At 52.2% G+C, this 16361-nt stretch overlaps 1 protein-coding gene across 1 annotated transcript; it reads right to left on the bottom strand.

The window, feature by feature from the left end:
• Positions 1 to 2074: 2074 nt before the first annotated feature.
• On the bottom strand, positions 2075 to 13678 carry LOC132223385 (melanoma-associated antigen 4-like). The gene is made up of 2 exons (XM_059678616.1): positions 13538 to 13678; positions 2075 to 3201 (listed from the first exon to the last, which is right to left on the bottom strand). Exons 1-2 carry the CDS (start codon positions 13676 to 13678, stop codon positions 2137 to 2139), a joined length of 1206 nt encoding a protein of 401 aa, XP_059534599.1. The 3' UTR covers positions 2075 to 2136.
• Positions 13679 to 16361: the final 2683 nt, after the last annotated feature.

Consider the following 16361-nt stretch of genomic DNA (forward strand, 5'->3'; position numbering starts at 1 on the left):
TAGAGGACAGATTAATTGTGAGGCAGAAGGTGGGCCATGGGCTAGAAAGGCAGGAAATATCATGGGCTCCTGATGAATTCAGGCAAGGGGTCAAGACTCCACGATGCCACTTACTAGCCATGTGTTCCTGGGAAAATTAGCTGGCCCATTGGGCATCAGGTTCTTCCTCTGTGAAGTAAGTGGGTCTGATAAGCCCTGTCTTATAGGACTGCAGCGATGTGTGGAGTGTTTGTAAACTACCGTGCACATTGCCTGGTGGAGATTGAATCTGTAATGAATGGCAGTTATTTCTAATATCGTTTTTATCCCAGATACTTCCACTCTCGCCTCTGGCACTGTGATTACTTGTTTGTTATTAAGGTCATATTAGAGAATGTGCAGTTCAGTAGGGCATAGAACACCCAATCGGCCAAAGAGGATACCCAATTCATGGATGTATGCTGACATTCAGGTGTGGGGAGCCTTCCCAGCTGGACACACACAAAGATGCCAGAAAGAGAATCTAGTTAGAACTCTTTCCCTCTGTCCAAGCTGCTCTGTCATCCAAATGCTTTCATTCATTTCACCCCCACCCAAAATCTACCCCTGGATAATGATTGGCCAGATCACACTCAAGATCATTAACATTCAATCCCAATTAGGCTGTGGGCTATGGCGCTCCCAGGCCATCATGTTTCTCATGGCTCAGTAACTGTATATCTGTAGAAATCTGTGCAGATGATGGGTATCACACGCCTAGTGCTCATACTGTCCAATGACACTGAGACTGTGTGCAGGAACCACCCTTCCTAACCAGGTGGAGATTTCCCTCTGGTTTATCCATGATCCCAAAGGAACAGGTCAGGACAATTTTCCACTTCACACTTCCCTCTCACACCCAAGACACACAATGTGCTGCTACCACCCCCAGCTTCTTTACAATCAACACCAGCAGAGGGAATCAGTTTCCCTAACACCCTGGCTCAGGCCATGCACATCATTTTTTAATTAAGGTATTACATATGTGTCCTTATCCCCCCATTGCCCTCCTCCACCCCCCCACTCATACCCTCACCCCCCTGGCGTCTGTGTCCCTTGGTTAGGCCTATATGCTTGCATACAAGTCCTTTGGTTGATCTCTCCCCCTTACCTCCACCCTCCCCTACCTTCCCTCTGAGGTTTGATGGTCTGATTGATGCTTCTCTGTATTTGGATGTTTTTGTTCATCCGTTTGTTGTTCATTTTATTCCATAAATGAGTGAGATCATGTGATATTTATCTTTCTCTGACTGGCTTATTTCGCTTAGCATAATGCTCTCCAGTTCCACCATGCTGTTGCAACTACGCTGTGGTAAAAATGAAGGCCCTTCAAAATTGAGTGCTGTTCCCTGGAGGCCCACCACCTCACCTGTTCTGTTACTTGTTTGTAAGATTTAGGGGACACCTAACCCCTTCCTTATATGACTTCAGCTCCTACACTATCATTCTGTGGGTGGGTGTGCCCTGCTTATGTTGGTGTCCCCACTACTAACACAGGATCTTCCAGAGGACATAGGCTCAGTGAATGTCTGGGGATTAAATGAACCACTGAGCAGGGGTCCTCTTTATGCAGATGAAATCCCTCCACTTTCTTGCCGGAACCAAGGATCCTTAGATAAGTTGTTTCATGCAAAGACAGACGAGAAGAGATAAGAATCAAAAATTAACAACCTTTTGCTATTATTTTTCTATTTATTAACTCCATTGATTGTACTGCCGAGTTCTGACACATTTCCAAGGAAATCCTTTTATAATGCCATGTTATCTATTTTGGGATCACAAAGTAGGATGGGACGTGTCCCAATTTTTGTTATACAAGAGCAAATCTCTTACTCTTGAGCTGGACATGTAGAAATATATAATGTTATCAATGTCATTTACAAACTTACATGCTAAAAGTTTATGAAACCTTCTATGAAAAGGGACATTCAAAAATTTCCCTAAAAATCCGAAAATAATAAATCATACCTTTCTCAATCATAATAGGAGCCCAAACCTTTCCCTGGGCCTCACTATTAGTTTCTTCTCAAGCATAGAGTTGAAAATTGGATGCACTTCATGCCCAGCAAAAGAAGTTAATGCTCATGGGCCTGAAAAGTGCCTGGATTCAACTCTGGCTCAGGCATAGTGGTTGTCATTGTACTCAGGCCCTTCAAGCAGTGATGAAAGGGAATAGGGATCCCTGTCATTAACCCTGAGCACAAACTGGAGGGTTTTCATCATGGTAGTCTCTGCATGTGCTCGGGGACCCCACAGGAACTCATAGCATGCAGGATCACTATTGGGCACCTGGCGGTACAGCAGGTACTGTTCCTGGACCCAAATTTTGGTGATGAGCTCCCTGGGCTCCCCATAGAGCCAATGCTCCTTCCCATCATACACCCCTACAACATTCAGTGCTTCCCACACTTTTTCCTCAGGGGCACAATCACCCTCTGAGGCGATCACCCACAGAACTGTGACCAGGAGGCCTGTGTTGGGATATCTGTGCCCATTGCTCACCATCCCATCATAGCTGAGCCCCAAGGCAGTGGCCAGGACATAGGTGTGAGTACTGGGGTCCATTTCTTCCACCACAATACCAAAACCCAACTGGATGCATTCAGTGGCTGCACTGAAGAGCTCAGGAAAGTGGTCCTGGTGCTCTTTGATGACACTACTCAGCATTTCTGCCTTTGTGGTCGGCTCCTTTGCACGATACTTAAGGAGTAGAAACTCCACCATTTCTATCATCTTCAAATGCAGTGCTTTGTGGAGCAAGGAATCGGCATCTTCATCAGGGCCTCCCTCAGCGTTTGGACCCTCCTCATCTTGGCTGCTGGAGCTCTCATCTTCAGCGTGTCTCCATGGCAAGGCTTCCATGGCATGGGGGGAGGCACCCTGAAGACTCTGGGGAGGACTTGGTGTCTCAGCAGCAGACACCTCCTCTAGGCTGTCTATAAACAGGACTGAGGGGGAGGAGGCCCGAGAGGAGTAGAGAGACAGGGCCTCCTCCTCATCCTCCACCTCCTCCTCCTGCATAGCCCAGAACAGTTCCTCTACCAACATGTCAGGGATCTCCATTGGGTCCTCATGGTCTTCCTCAGGCTTCCACGGCTCACTCATATGATGACCAGGCATGATGAGTCGTGCTCGAACAGTGACCGAGTGTGGGCAGAAGATGGGCAAGGAGGACCCACGGGCCTGGGGGAAGGGGAGTATGAGAGGCATGAGCTGAGAAACACAACCTAGGCGGCTCTGACAAAGGTGACTTCCAGCTCTCCCCTTTAGGGGTGTACATGGGCCTCACAGGGCTCACTCCTGATCAGCCTGCCCACTAAGAGCCTGAAGAAGGAAGTGACATGACTGCTCAGGGTATAGAAGGCACAGGACAGGGTTCTGTAGCTGACAGTGCGATGTGGAGGTGTCAGGCAATGTGGGGTCCCCTCTGACAGTGGTGGGGAGGCCATGGGGACATATTCATGGTCGGAACCTCACCTTAATTCCTAGCACTTCCTGGCCTCCTGCTGCTCTGTGACCTGAGAATATGTAGCATAAACCAAGGCCTTCACTTCCTTCTATCCGGGGGCTCTGCTGGAGGGAAAAACGGAGCACCTCAGGATGCACATGGCAATCACAGTCCTGGAACCCCAATGCTGACAGGAGGGGCAGCAGGACTCTGTGAGGTCCCGTCTGTTGTGGGTGGGAGGTTCCTCCTTGCACATGTAGGATCCAAACCTTTCCCCTGCCAGGGCCTGGCCCCTCACTGCCTTCTGCTGGCCTGAGGTCAAACTCTCAGAACAAGACCACACACACCTAACACTTGAGGGAAGAAAATGAGGGGGTTCCTCTCCCGGAGGATCAAGAAGGGGTGACTGAAGATTTGGGTCCATCTATCCTGGGTTAAGGCTCTAATCCCTTCTCACCATGACGCACTGCAGGGTTTCAGACCACTCTCTCTCTGCTGACTGAGCCCAATCTACTTAGACTTTGGCTTCACCTCCCTGAGGTACAGGAGTAGGAAGTGAGCTGAGCTAATCCAGGCACTATTCCGAGTTTCCCCATTGCTGACAGAGGAGGCAGGTTAAGTCTGGGTTCCCATGTGCTCTGCTTCCCCTCAGTGCTCACCTTGATTCTTGGCAGGAACTAGGGTTCGTCTCTGTTGACAGAATTTGGATCCTGGGGATGATACAACGTATGGTCTCACACCAAGGTCCTCACCTTGCTGATAGCTCTGAGACAAAAGTGAACACGAGCTCCATCTGCCCCCACCCCTGTGCAGGTGCCCACACAACTGAAACCAGGGCATGGGCCCATCCATTCCGGGTAGAGTGCCCGTAGTCTTGCCTCAGGATACTTGCCTTTCTTCCTGGCCTGGCCTGGGTCTGAATCCAGCTGACCTGATTTCACCATGAATAACTGTCCTCAGTGAGAAAAGCTCAGGAGGAGCAGGCATGTGGAAACCGGGAGCATGTCACACCCAGGTACCCCCTGCCTGGGGAATCTGGATGCTGAGGTCAGGACACTCCCTGATGCTGAGGGCTCTCTTCTTTTCTCAGGGAGCACAGAGCTGCAGTTTCCCACAAGAAAACATTCACACCTTTATGACCCTTCTACAACCTCAGCTCATCTTTGCATGAACTGAAGCCATTCCCTCTGACCAAGGCCCTGTCCTTCCAGAGTGCCCTCAGACAAACGTGAGGAGGAACCACCTCTGCCGACCCATGCCAGGCCTTTCCCAGGGCTGACAGCAGCACAGTCTGGGTTCAGGGCACCCATTGTCTGGAGTGTGGTATCCTCTTTCCTCACTGTGCTACCTAGGCTTACTCGGAGAGTGCCTGGGACCTTTCCCTTCCCATGAACTGAGAATGAATACTGGAGGCCATGTCCACCATTTCTTGTGACCTCCAAAGGGGACGTCAAGATACCACAGTAACTATCCTGCCCAGTTGTGCCAGCAGAGCCTAAGCCAGCCGGTCCCTGTGTTAACTGGAGTGGGAAGTACCATCATCCTGCCTCAAGACCCACACTTTAATTACCAGCATTGCCTGGCACACCTCCCATGTTGCCCTGAATCCAGAACCTTCAGGACAATGCCCTCACCTCCCTTTGCCACTCCTAAGGTAGAAGTCTGGAAGCAACCCAAATCCACAGGCCTACCATGAGGCTTGCAGGTGCTGCTGGCAGGACCAGGCACGCTGTGGACACTTATGGCCCTGGCCAAGCCTCAGGCATACATACTTCAAGGAGTGCTAGGGGGCTTCCTGAGTCCTAACTCGGGTCCTCACCTGGTATCCTGGCAGAGCCCTGCAGCCCCCTTCTTTGCCTACCTGGAGCCTGACCCCTCAGAGCTCAGGCGGTGGAGTCCGCTTGTTTTCCTGCAGGATCCTCACCGAGACTCCTGGCAGGAACTGGAACCTCCTGTCAACCTGAGAGGCCCAAGTCAGGGAGAGAGCATGTGGTCATGGGCCGGGGACCTCCAATGGTTCACAGTAGGGGTAATGTGGGGCATCTCTGTTGTGGGGTCCCTGGTCCCTCAGTCTTCCCTTTGCATGTTCACCTTGATTCCAGGCAAGACCCGGGTCCTCCCCTCTGCCAAATATGTCATTCCCCTGAATTCCAAGGGCTGACATCAGGTCTGGCCTTCTTCGGGTCCTCTCTGCATGGTCATCCACCATAGGGCCTCCCAACACTTTGAGCAGGGCAGACTTCTGTGGACTCCCTTCCAGTTAGGGGTCCTGGCTTCCCCCAGTCCTCCCTGTGGTTCCTCACCTTGACTCTTCCCTCTGCCCACCTGAGACCCTGCTCCTTACACCGAACCCCAGAGCCTGTCAGACCCAGATGCAAATGTCAGGAAAAGCACCTTGACTCTGGGCAGTGCTTCTGCATCCCTTCTGTGGACCTGAGGGAGGCCTTCCATGATTTATCAAGTTTCCAGTCTCCCTCTGACCTGCAAGCGGAAGTCAGGAGACACCTCACAGGGTTATTTGACTTGGGCTCATCCATGGCTCATAGCAGGGGAGGCCCTATATGGGGTCCCCTATATTGTGGGGTTCTGGTCCCCGTCTTCCCTTCTTCAGCCGACCTGTGGCTCTGCTCCTTACACCAAACCCCAGTCTCTCACCCCTGATGCAGAAGTCACCCCATCCTGTAGTACCCCGCCCACTCTGGTCCTCCCAGGACTGAGGATTCTCAGGTTCAGGGCCCCCAATCGCCCTCAGGGTCCTCAACTTGACAGCAGCAGGACCTGGGGGTCCCTGTGCAGCCTGAAGCCCTGCTCCTTCTACCAAACCCCCCAGTGTCTCTCAGACCCAATGCAGAAATCACAAATCACAATGCGTGAGCTCACCACTCCCCCACCCCAGGAGGCCTGCCCGATGGACACTGTTCTGGGGTCCAGGCCCCCAGTCTCCCTCAGGGTCCCCACACTGACTCCGGGCAGGTCCAGACCCCCTCTGCCGACCTGAGACGCTGCCATGACACGGAGCCGCCCGAAGGTCTCAGACCACGAGGACCCGGAAGTCAGTCCTGACCACTCGTGGGCACCCCGCGCCTTGGGGCTCCCAGGACTGACTGCTCTGGCCCAGAGTCACCATATCCTCCCCACGGTCTCACCATGAGGCCTGCAGGTCCTGGGACCCTCCCTCTTTTAACCGGGAGGCCGGACCCCCCGCACGGAGGCCGTCACCACCGAGACCCCAGGGGAGGCCTGTGGGCCTCACTCCCCAGGGCTCCCGGCAGGGGCTATACTAGCTCCCCGGGCACCTCCGTCTGGTCCTCACCCTGATCCCAGGTAGAGCCTGGGCCCTGCCGACCTGAGGAGGCTCCCCTCAGCGCCTGTGCCGTCTACCGACCCGAAGCCGGCCTCCCAAAGATGGCGCTCAGCTCCCTCAGACTTCTCAGGCGGAAGTCCGTGAGTCAGTGACATCACTTCCGGAAACCAATTGTGTGGTCACCCAGGACAGTTGACAGGGGCGGAGTTCTGCTCTTTTGTGCCCTGCCCGCACCTTCTGGTCCCTACCTGGGCTGGATGGCCTGGGCCCCCACCCTGTGCTGACCTGGGTCTGTGCCCTGCAGGCCAAGTGCCCTGAGACAAACCTTTGGAGGAACTACGTCTGCCGACCCATGCCGAGCCTTACCCAGGGCTGATAGCAGCACAGACTGGGTTCAAGGCACCCACTGTTTGGAGTGTGGTATCCTCCTTCCACACAACCCATGCACACTGGGAGAGTGCCTGGGACCTTTCCCTTCTGCTGAACAGAGAGTGAATACTGCAGGCCATGCCCACCATCTCTCTGAGACCTCCAAGGTGGACTTTAAGACACACCACATTGACTATCGTGCCGAGTGTGCCAGTTGTGCCAGCAGAGCCTAAGCCAGCCGGTCCCTGTGTTTACTGGGGTGGGAGGTACCACCATCCTGCCTCAAGACCCACACTTTAATTACCAGCATTGCCTGGCACACCTCCCATGTTGCCCTGAATCCAGCACCTTCAGGAAAATGCCCTTACCTCCCTTTGCCACTCCTAAGGTAGAAGTTTGGAAGCAACCCAAATCCACAGGCCTACCATGAGGATTCCAGGTGCTGCTGATAGGAAGACGGACACTGCGGACACTTATGGCCTTGGCCAAGCCTCAGGCATACATACTTCAAGGTGTGCTAGGGGCTTCCTGAGTCCTAACTTGGGTTTTTCCCTGGTATCCTGGCAGAGCCCTGCAGCCCTTCTTTGCCTACCTGGAGCCTGACCCCTCAGAGCTCAGGGGGTGGAGTCCGCTTGTCTTCCTGCAGGATCCTCACCGTCACTCCTGGCTGGAGCTGAAACCTCCTGTCAACCTGAGAGGCCCAAGTCAGTAAGAGACCATGTGGACATGGACACGGGGCCTCCCAGGGTTCACAGTAGGGGTAATGTGGGGCATCTCTGTTGTGGGGTCCCGGGTCCCTCAGTCTTCCCTTTGCATGTTCACCTGGACTCGGGGCATGACCTGGGTCCTCCCCTCTGCCACATATGTCATTCCCCTGAATTCCCAGGCCTGAAATCAGGTCTGGGCTTAGGCCTGACATCAGGTCTGGGCTTCTGCGATTCCTCTCTGCATGGTCATCTACCATAGGACCTCCCAACACTTTGAGCTGGGCAGACTTCTGTGGACTCCTCTCCGGTTAGGGTTCCTAGATTCCCCCAGTCCTCCCTGGGGGTTCTCACCTTGACTCTTCCCTCTGCCCACCTGAGACCGTGCTCCTTACACCGAAACCCAGAGGTTGTCAGACCCAGATGCAAAAGTCAGGAAAAGCACCTTGACTCTGGGCAGTGCTTCTGCATCCCTTCTGTGGACCCGAGGGAGGCCCTACAGTTCTTATCAAGTTTCCAGTCTCCCTCAGACCTGAATGCTGAAGTCAGGAGATCCCCCATGCAGTCACCAGCCCCGTAGCCTTCCAAGGCAGAGAGCAAGGTGTAGTTTTGTGCAGCTTCTACATTGGGAGTCCTGGGTCCCTTCTGTCCTGACACAGGGTCCCCATCATGACCCTGGCAGGTCCTGGGTCCTTCCTCTGCCTTCCTGGGGCTGGTTTGTGTATGAAACCCCCAGGTTCTGAGACCCTGATTTGAAGGCATTAAATGCCACTTGAGTCTAGATCAGCCATGGGCAAACTACGGCCTGCTTGCCGGATCCGGCCCCTTTGAAATGAATAAAACTAAAAAAAAAAAAAAAAAAGAACGTACCCTTTTATGTAATGATGTTTACTTTGAATTTATATTAGTTCACACAAACACTCCATCCATGTTTTTTTTCCAGCCCTCCAGGCCAGTTTAAGAACCCATTGTGGCCCTCGAGTCAAAAAGTTTGCACACCCCTGGTAGGTAGTACTACTGCTCTCCCCTCTGTGCACCTGATTCGCTATATGGCCTTCTTATTTTTATTTTTTTTAATTTTATAATAATTCTTTATTGTTGAAAGAACTAGAGGCCTGATGCACGAAATTTAGGCAAGAGTAGGCCTTCCTTGCCCTGGCTGTCGGCACCAGCTTCCCTCTTTGCACCTGAGACCTGGGCTTCCTTCACAGCCCTGGTTTCTGGCCCTGGCTTCCTGAGGAATGACGTCCAGAAGGGTGTCCAGTCTAATTAGCATATAATGATTTTATTATTATAGATTACAAATGACCCCCTCCACCCCACCCCTGTCCTCTTGCCCCGCCCTCACCACCCAATTGTCTGTGTCCATGGGCCATGCATATATGCACACAAGGTTCTTGGTTGATTACTTCCCACCCTCCCCACCTTCCCTCTGAGATTCCCCAATCTGTCCCATGCTTGCATGTGTCTGTATCTATTTGGTTCATCAGTTTACTTTGTAACTTTGATTCCACATATGAGTGTGACCATGTGATATTTATCTTCCTTTGACTGGCTTATTTCACTTAGCACAATACTCTCCAGGTCCCTCCATGCTGTCTCAAAGGGTAAGAGACCCTTCCCTTTATACAGCTGCATAGTATTCCATGGCATACAGGTACCACTGCTTTTTCATCAGGTCATTGATGGGCACCTGGCTGTTTCCACATCTTAGCTATCCTAAATTGTGCTGCTATGAACATAGGGGTGCATACATTCTTTCTCATTGGTATTTCCGGTTTCTTAGGGAAATATTCCTAGAAGTGTGATTCCCTACACTTTTCACCAAGTCCTAAGTCTCACTCAGTCCTGGATACAGAAGTCAGGAAACTTGGCACTTGGTCTTTTACCAGGGAACATCCCAAGGCTGATAGCAGGGTAGGGTTTATGGGGTCCCCTGGTTGTGGGGTTCAGGGTGCCCTCCTTCATCCTGTGGCTGTGCTCCTTACAGTGAACACCAACATATCTCAGACCTGCATGCGGAAGTCAGGAGATACCTCAAGGGGTCATCTGACATGGGGTCTCCCATGGCTAGTAGCAGGGGAGGCCCTTTATGGGGTCTCCTATATTGTGGGGTCCTGGGTCCCATCTGTTCTCCTTCAGCGGACCTGTGGCTCTGCCCCTTACACCATATCCCAGAGTCTCACACCTGATGCAGAAGTCACCCCATCCTGTAGTACCCCGCCCACAGGTCCTCCCAGGACTGAGGATTCTGGGGTCCAGGCCCCCCAATCTCCCTCAGGGTCCTCAACTTGACAGCAGCAGGATCTGGGGTCCCCCCTGTGCTGCCTGCAGCCCTGCTCCTTCTACCAAACCCCCCAGTGTCTCTCAGACCCAATGCAGAAATCACAAAGCACAATGCATGAGAGCACCCCTCCCCCACCCCAGGAGGCAGGCCTCCCCAAGTCCCTCTGGGTCCTAGAGTCCGGGAGGTGGGAGGGATTGCGCAGCCAGACAGACCTGCCTGAGGTACCCGGATCTGACAGGAGCACCAGCCTGGGTCCCGGGGTGGGCCCTCTGTGTGGGTGGCTGGAGCCCTCAGTCCCTATTGGAGGGTCCTCACAGCCCTGGCTTGGACACTGTGGTCACATCACGGTTCCCAGAGGGGGCGCTGCAGAGCCGTGGTTCCTGGGGGAGTATCAGACCCTAACTGCCTCCCCTGCCCCCACTTCCCATGGTGCCTCTTCCCCAGACCACCAGGCACTATGGAAACATTGTGTTCTACATGTTTCCTTTCAGTAAAGTCACAGAGCTACAGCAGGGATTTGGAGCGGGCCCCCAATCTCCCCCAGTGTCCTCAACTTCACAGCAGCACGGCCTGCCCCCCACCAACTACACCTGAAGCCCTGCTCCTTCTACGAACCCCCCCCACCCCCTGTTTCTATCAAACCCAATGCAGAATTCACAAAGCACAATGCGTGAGAGCACCCCTCCCCCACCCCAGGAGGCCTGCCCAATGGACACTGTTCTGGGGTCCAGGCCCCCAATCTCCCTCAGGGTCCTCAGCTTGATAGCAGCAGGACCTGGGGTCCCCCCTGTGCTGCATGAAGCGTTGCTCCTTCTACCAAACCCTCCCTGTCTCTCAGACCCAATGCAGAAATCACAAAGCACAATGTGTGAAAGCACCCCTCCCCCACCCCAGGAGGCCTGCCAGGTGGACACTGTTCTGGGGCCAGGCACCCAGTCTCCCTCAGGGTCCCCACACTGACGCCAGGCAGGTCCTGGACACCCTGAGACGCTGCCTTGACATGGAGCCGCCCGAGGGTCTCAGACCTGGAGGACCGGGAAGTCAGGCCTCGCTGCTTGGGGTCATCCCGAGCCTTGGGGCTCCCGGGACTGACTGCTCTGGACCAGAGTCATCTTGTCCCCCCCACGGCCTCACCGTGAGGCCTGCAGGTCCTGGGACCCTCCCTCTGTGAACCGGGAGGCCGGACCCCCACACGGAGGCCCTCACCCCGAGACCCCAGGGCAGGCCTGTGGGCCTCACTCCCCAGGGCTCCCGGCAGGGGCTGAACTAGCTCCCGGGCACCTCCGTCTGGTCCTCACCCTGATTCCAGGCAGAGCCTGGGCCCGCTGGTGCAGACCTGAGATTGCACCCCCTCAGCGCCTGTCCTCCCGCCCCTCCCCCGTTCTCTGAGGAGGTCAGGGAAGGGGGCAGGGAGTAGTTTCCAGTAAGACGACCCACCGAGGACTCTCAGTGCTGACAGGAGGGCCTCCCTGGTCCCGGGGCCTCCATCGTCCATCAGGGTCATACCTGGACTCTGCAGCCCTGGGCTCCTGCCCTCCACGGACCTGAAGCCGGCCTCCCAAAGATGGTGCTCTCCTCTCTCAGACTTCCGGGGAGCAAGTCAGTGTGCGGAACTTCCGGACTGGCTCTCTGGGTTCCCCTGCTCCTGAGAGCAGGGGCAGAGAGCAGATCTAGGGGCCTGGAAGTCCTGTCTCTGTTCCCTCCTCCATCTGACCACACCAGGACTCCCTCCCTCTGTGGACTTCAGTCTGTGTCCCTCAGTCTGTGTCCCTCAGACCTAGGCTCTAACTCCCTGGATTGCCCAGGCAGGTGGAGGCATATGCTCAGCCGAGAGCCCCACCCAGGGCCCCTAGAGCTGACAGGAGCACCAGGAGATGGATGCTGTCGTGCCCTCTGTTCTGAAGCCAGTGGACACCAAAGTCCTCACCCAGGAGGGCCTCACACCCCTTGCAGAGATGCTGCAGTACCAGGACCGATGCTGCGGAGGGCGCTGTAGCTCCCAGGATGTGTCAGGGGCTGAGAAGAAGGATTATTATGAGTGTGGATTAAAAAGTGAAAACACCTGCAGTGGACAAGGGAAATGTCGACAGACAACCACAATCCCACACCTCCCCAAATCCCTGCTGCTGCTCAGCATATTCAGTAGCAGCTAACCTTTAGAACCCACAGTTTCCACAGTGTCAACTAAGCTGGTGAAGAAACCCCATAAGACCCTTTGTTCTTCTTTGCTCTCCAACCCTTCCAACAGGGATAGGAAGAAACTGGGATCCTTGCTATTGGCCCTGAGCTAATATTTCAGGACTTTCAACTTGCTGCTTTCAGCATGGGCCCCAGGGACCCCACAGGACCTCGTATGGTGCAGGATCACTTTTGAACTGGGTAGTACAAATACAGGTTTGGTCAATGTCATTCACAAACTTAGATGCTGAAGCTTGCAAAACCGTCTTTTTTATTTTTAATTTTTATTGTTTTAATATTATTATTTTTAATTAAATCTTTATTGTTCATATTATTACAGTTGTTCCTCTCTTTCCCCCCATAGCTCCACTCCACACGGTTCCCACCCCACCCTCTGCCCTTACCCTCCTCCCCCCACTGTCTTTATCCATAGGTGTACGGTTTTTGTCCAGTGTCTTCCTGCACCCCCACACCCCTTCTCCCCTGAGAATAGTCAGTCCACTCCCTTTCTATGCCTCTGGTTCTATTATATTCACCAGTTTATTCTGTTCATCAGATTATTTATTCACTTGATTTTTAGATTCACTTGTTGATAGATGTGTATTTGTTGTTCACAATTTGTATCTTCACCTTTTTCTTCTTCCTCTTCTTAAAGGATACCTTTCAGCATTTCATATAATACTGGTTTGGTGGTGATGAACTCCTTTAGCTTTTTCTTATCTGTGAAGCTCTTTATCTGACTGTCAGCTGATTTCTCAACAGAAACGATGCAGGCCAGAAGGGAGTGGCAAGAAATATCCAAAGTGATGAATACCAAGAACCTACAACCAAGATTACTTTACCCAGCAAAGCTATCATTCAGAATTGAAGGTCAGATAAAGAGCTCGTGAAACCTTCTATGAAAAGAAACAACATTTGAAAAATTCCCATAGAAAACAAGGATAAATTTCTAAATCATCACAGGTACCAAAAGATGCTACAACCATTTTCCCCACAACTTGCCCTGGGCCTCACAACCTAGAACGTGGACTTCCCTCTTCTCAAATGCAGAGTGAAGAATTAGCCTCACATCTTGCCCAGCTGGAGAAGGGGCCAGACATGGGCCTGAAACGTGCCCGGGTGCAACTTGGCTCAGGCCCCCTCTTCCTCGCCACTCATAGCCTCTTCAGGCAGGGATGGGATGGAACTAGGATCCCTTTTCTATAATCCCTGAACAAAAATTTAAGGACTTTGGACTTGGTGGTCTCAGCATGGGCCCTGAGACCCCACAGGAACTTGTGGTGTTCCTGATCACTGTTGGGCACCTGCAGGTACAGCAGGTACTGTTCCTGCAGCCAAATGTTGGTGAGGAGCCCCCGTGGGATCCCCATAGATCCAATGTTCCTTCCCATCATGCAAGCCCATGACCTGCAGGGCTTCCCAGATTTCATCCTCGGGGACACAGTTGCCCTTTGTGGCGATCACCCACACAAGTGTGACCAGGAGGACATTGTTGGGAAATCTGTGCTCATTGCTCACCATCCTGCTCCTAAGGTATCTTGCAAAAGAACGGATCACAAAGGCAGAAATGCTGAATAGTGTCATCAAAGAGTACCAGGACCGCTTCCCTGAGATCTTCATCCAAGTCTCCAGTGCGTGCAGCTGGTATTTGGCATTGATGGGAGGGAAGTAGACGCAATGACCACTCCTATGTCCTGGTCACCACCGTGGGCCTCACCTATGACTGGGGGCTGATCAAGAAAGAAGACCTGACCAAGAGAGGCAGCAATACACAAGGAGCATTACTGGATAGGGCCTGGACTGGGCTGAGGAAGAGAAGAGTCCCTCACAGCAGGAGACCCTTTATGGGTTTTGGGGTCAGGAGGGCACTGTCCAGAAGGGAGTACTATAGTTTGAATGCTTGTGTCCTCCTAAAAGGCTGATGTTTAAACCCTAACCCCTAAAGATGACAACATTAGGAGGTTGGGCCTTTGGAATGTGCTTAGGTTATGATGGCTGAGCCCTCAGGGATGGGAGTAGCACCTTATAAAGAGTCTCCAGAGAGATGCACGCTACTTCCACCATGTGAGGACACAGCAAGGAGGGCCCTCACTGCAGCACACTGGCACCTTATTCTTGGACCTCCAGCCTCCAGAACAGGGGGAAGTAAATCTCTGTTGGCGATAAGCTACTCAGTCTGTGGTATTTTGTTATGGAGTTCTTATCAAGTTTCCAGTCTCCCTCAGACCTGAATGCTGAAGTCAGGAGACACCCCATGTGGTCACCAGCCCTTCCAAGGCTGAGAGCAAGGTGTGGTTTTGTGCAGCTTCTACATTGCGAGTCCTGGGTCCCCTCAGGCCTGACACAGGGTCCCCATCATGACCCTGGCAGGTCCTGGGTGCTTCCTCTGCCTCCCTGGGGCTGGTATGTGTACGAAAGCCCACAGGCTCTGAGACCATGCAAGGGAAGACCAGGTCTCAGGTGCCAGAGGGAAGCTGGTGCCAGCAGCCAGGGGAAGGAAGGCCTACTCTTGCATAAATTTTGTGCATCAGGCCTCTAGTTCTTTCAACAATAAAGAATTATTATAGCAGCCCCACTGGACTAGGGAGGAGTGCAAGGGAACAGCTGGAAGGCTGGCATTGGAGAGGAGGCTCACGTGTCTAAGTGAAGTTGCTCAGCAGCTTGGGGGAGTGGCTTGAGGCCATAGAACCACAAGACTCTCTTTTATCTACTCTTAGCAGCCAGGCCAGCCTCAAGGGCCCCAGAGACCAGAGCTCAGTATTTTCTCTATGGCTACAAGGCTATGCAGATGCAGCAGCCAGGTCAGGACCGAAATCATTTTTCCCTAGGGTGCGGCTGTATTGGTAGCCCAGTCAGCTGTGCTGTGCTGTGCTGGAGTCACATGACTTTGGGGACTCTGTTCATAAGGTGGCAACACACACGGGTCATCTCTGGGGCCTTTGGAACTCTGAAGAACAAACCCATCACCTCTGTCAAAGGGTCCTGAGCATGGTGCCTAATAAATACTGTCTGACTGGTGATTGTGGGACCCAGGGTTGAATTTCTGGGACTGAGCAGGCTTACAGAGGGAGGCTATTTCCATAATGCATTTCTTCAACTCCATTGAAGTCAACAGTGTGAAAATTTCATCTTCAGAAGGAAAGAATGAGCCTGATGTCCTAGATTATTCGTGACAATGGAATTTTGGTGGTTCTAGAATCGAAGATCCTCTAGAAACCTCGGGACTCAAGAGTGCCTAAAACATATCAAATAAACACCCTTTCCCCACAAAATGACAGACTCTGGTTTCCAGAGGCTTCTCTCCAATTTCCTTCCAATAAAATGGGCAAGTCCCTTTAAATAAGCCATTAGCAGAGTCATGAGCTAGCAAAGGCCACAAGGACACCTCCTTTTCAGCCTTTAAAAAACTCGCTTAAGGAACAATTCTTTGGTAGGCAACCAAAGAGAGCTGGCTGTCTAACCAGAGACACTAGGTGGAGCTTCCCTTTGAAAAGCCAGCCATTTTTATCCTCTAGGGCAGGGGTGGGCAACCTTTTTGTGAGTGCCTGCCAAAATCAGCAAAATCTCTGACTCAAAATTCTTCTGCGTGCCAACCCCAATTTGTTGAGAACATGTTATGCCTACTTGATATCTCTTAAGGTGTACGTATGTGAAGAACCTTGAGGAAATAATAAAATTCATTGGAGCAACAAAAACACAGTATATGATGATGAAAAATGCATTTATTTTTTAATGTATACATGTAAACGGATAGTCCGACAGAAAACTTTATGACTCCGTTTGATATTATCAGTGGGACTTTGCTGCTGCATCACTGATGACAGAGATTTTACATAAGGTTTATATTTCATGACCTTCAGAGATATGCAGGAGCCACTACTTTCATCCATCAAGGTAATCCTACTATGAGACTTAACAAAATTCATCACTGAGGACCAAGATTCACAAGAACAAAGTAGTGGATGAAAACTTGGAGAGTAATGCTGTTGCAAAGATTTTTTTTTTTGCTGTTTTTAGTATTTTTTATTTTTATTTTTATTATTTTTTTATTGC

Source organism: Myotis daubentonii, chromosome X, assembly GCF_963259705.1.
Source record: "Myotis daubentonii chromosome X, mMyoDau2.1, whole genome shotgun sequence".
In the NCBI taxonomy this organism is placed as follows: Eukaryota; Metazoa; Chordata; class Mammalia; order Chiroptera; family Vespertilionidae; genus Myotis; species Myotis daubentonii.

Bases quoted from the DNA above. Each gene is read 5' to 3' on its own strand.
- LOC132223385 (XM_059678616.1), bottom strand. From the start codon at position 13,678: ATGGGGATCCCACGGGGGCTCCTCACCAACATTTGGCTGCAGGAACAG. The intron at 3,202-13,537 runs GTCCTTAAATTT...CCCTTCCCCCAG, and splicing joins CTGAGACCACCAAGTCCAAA to GCCCGTGGGTCCTCCTTGCC.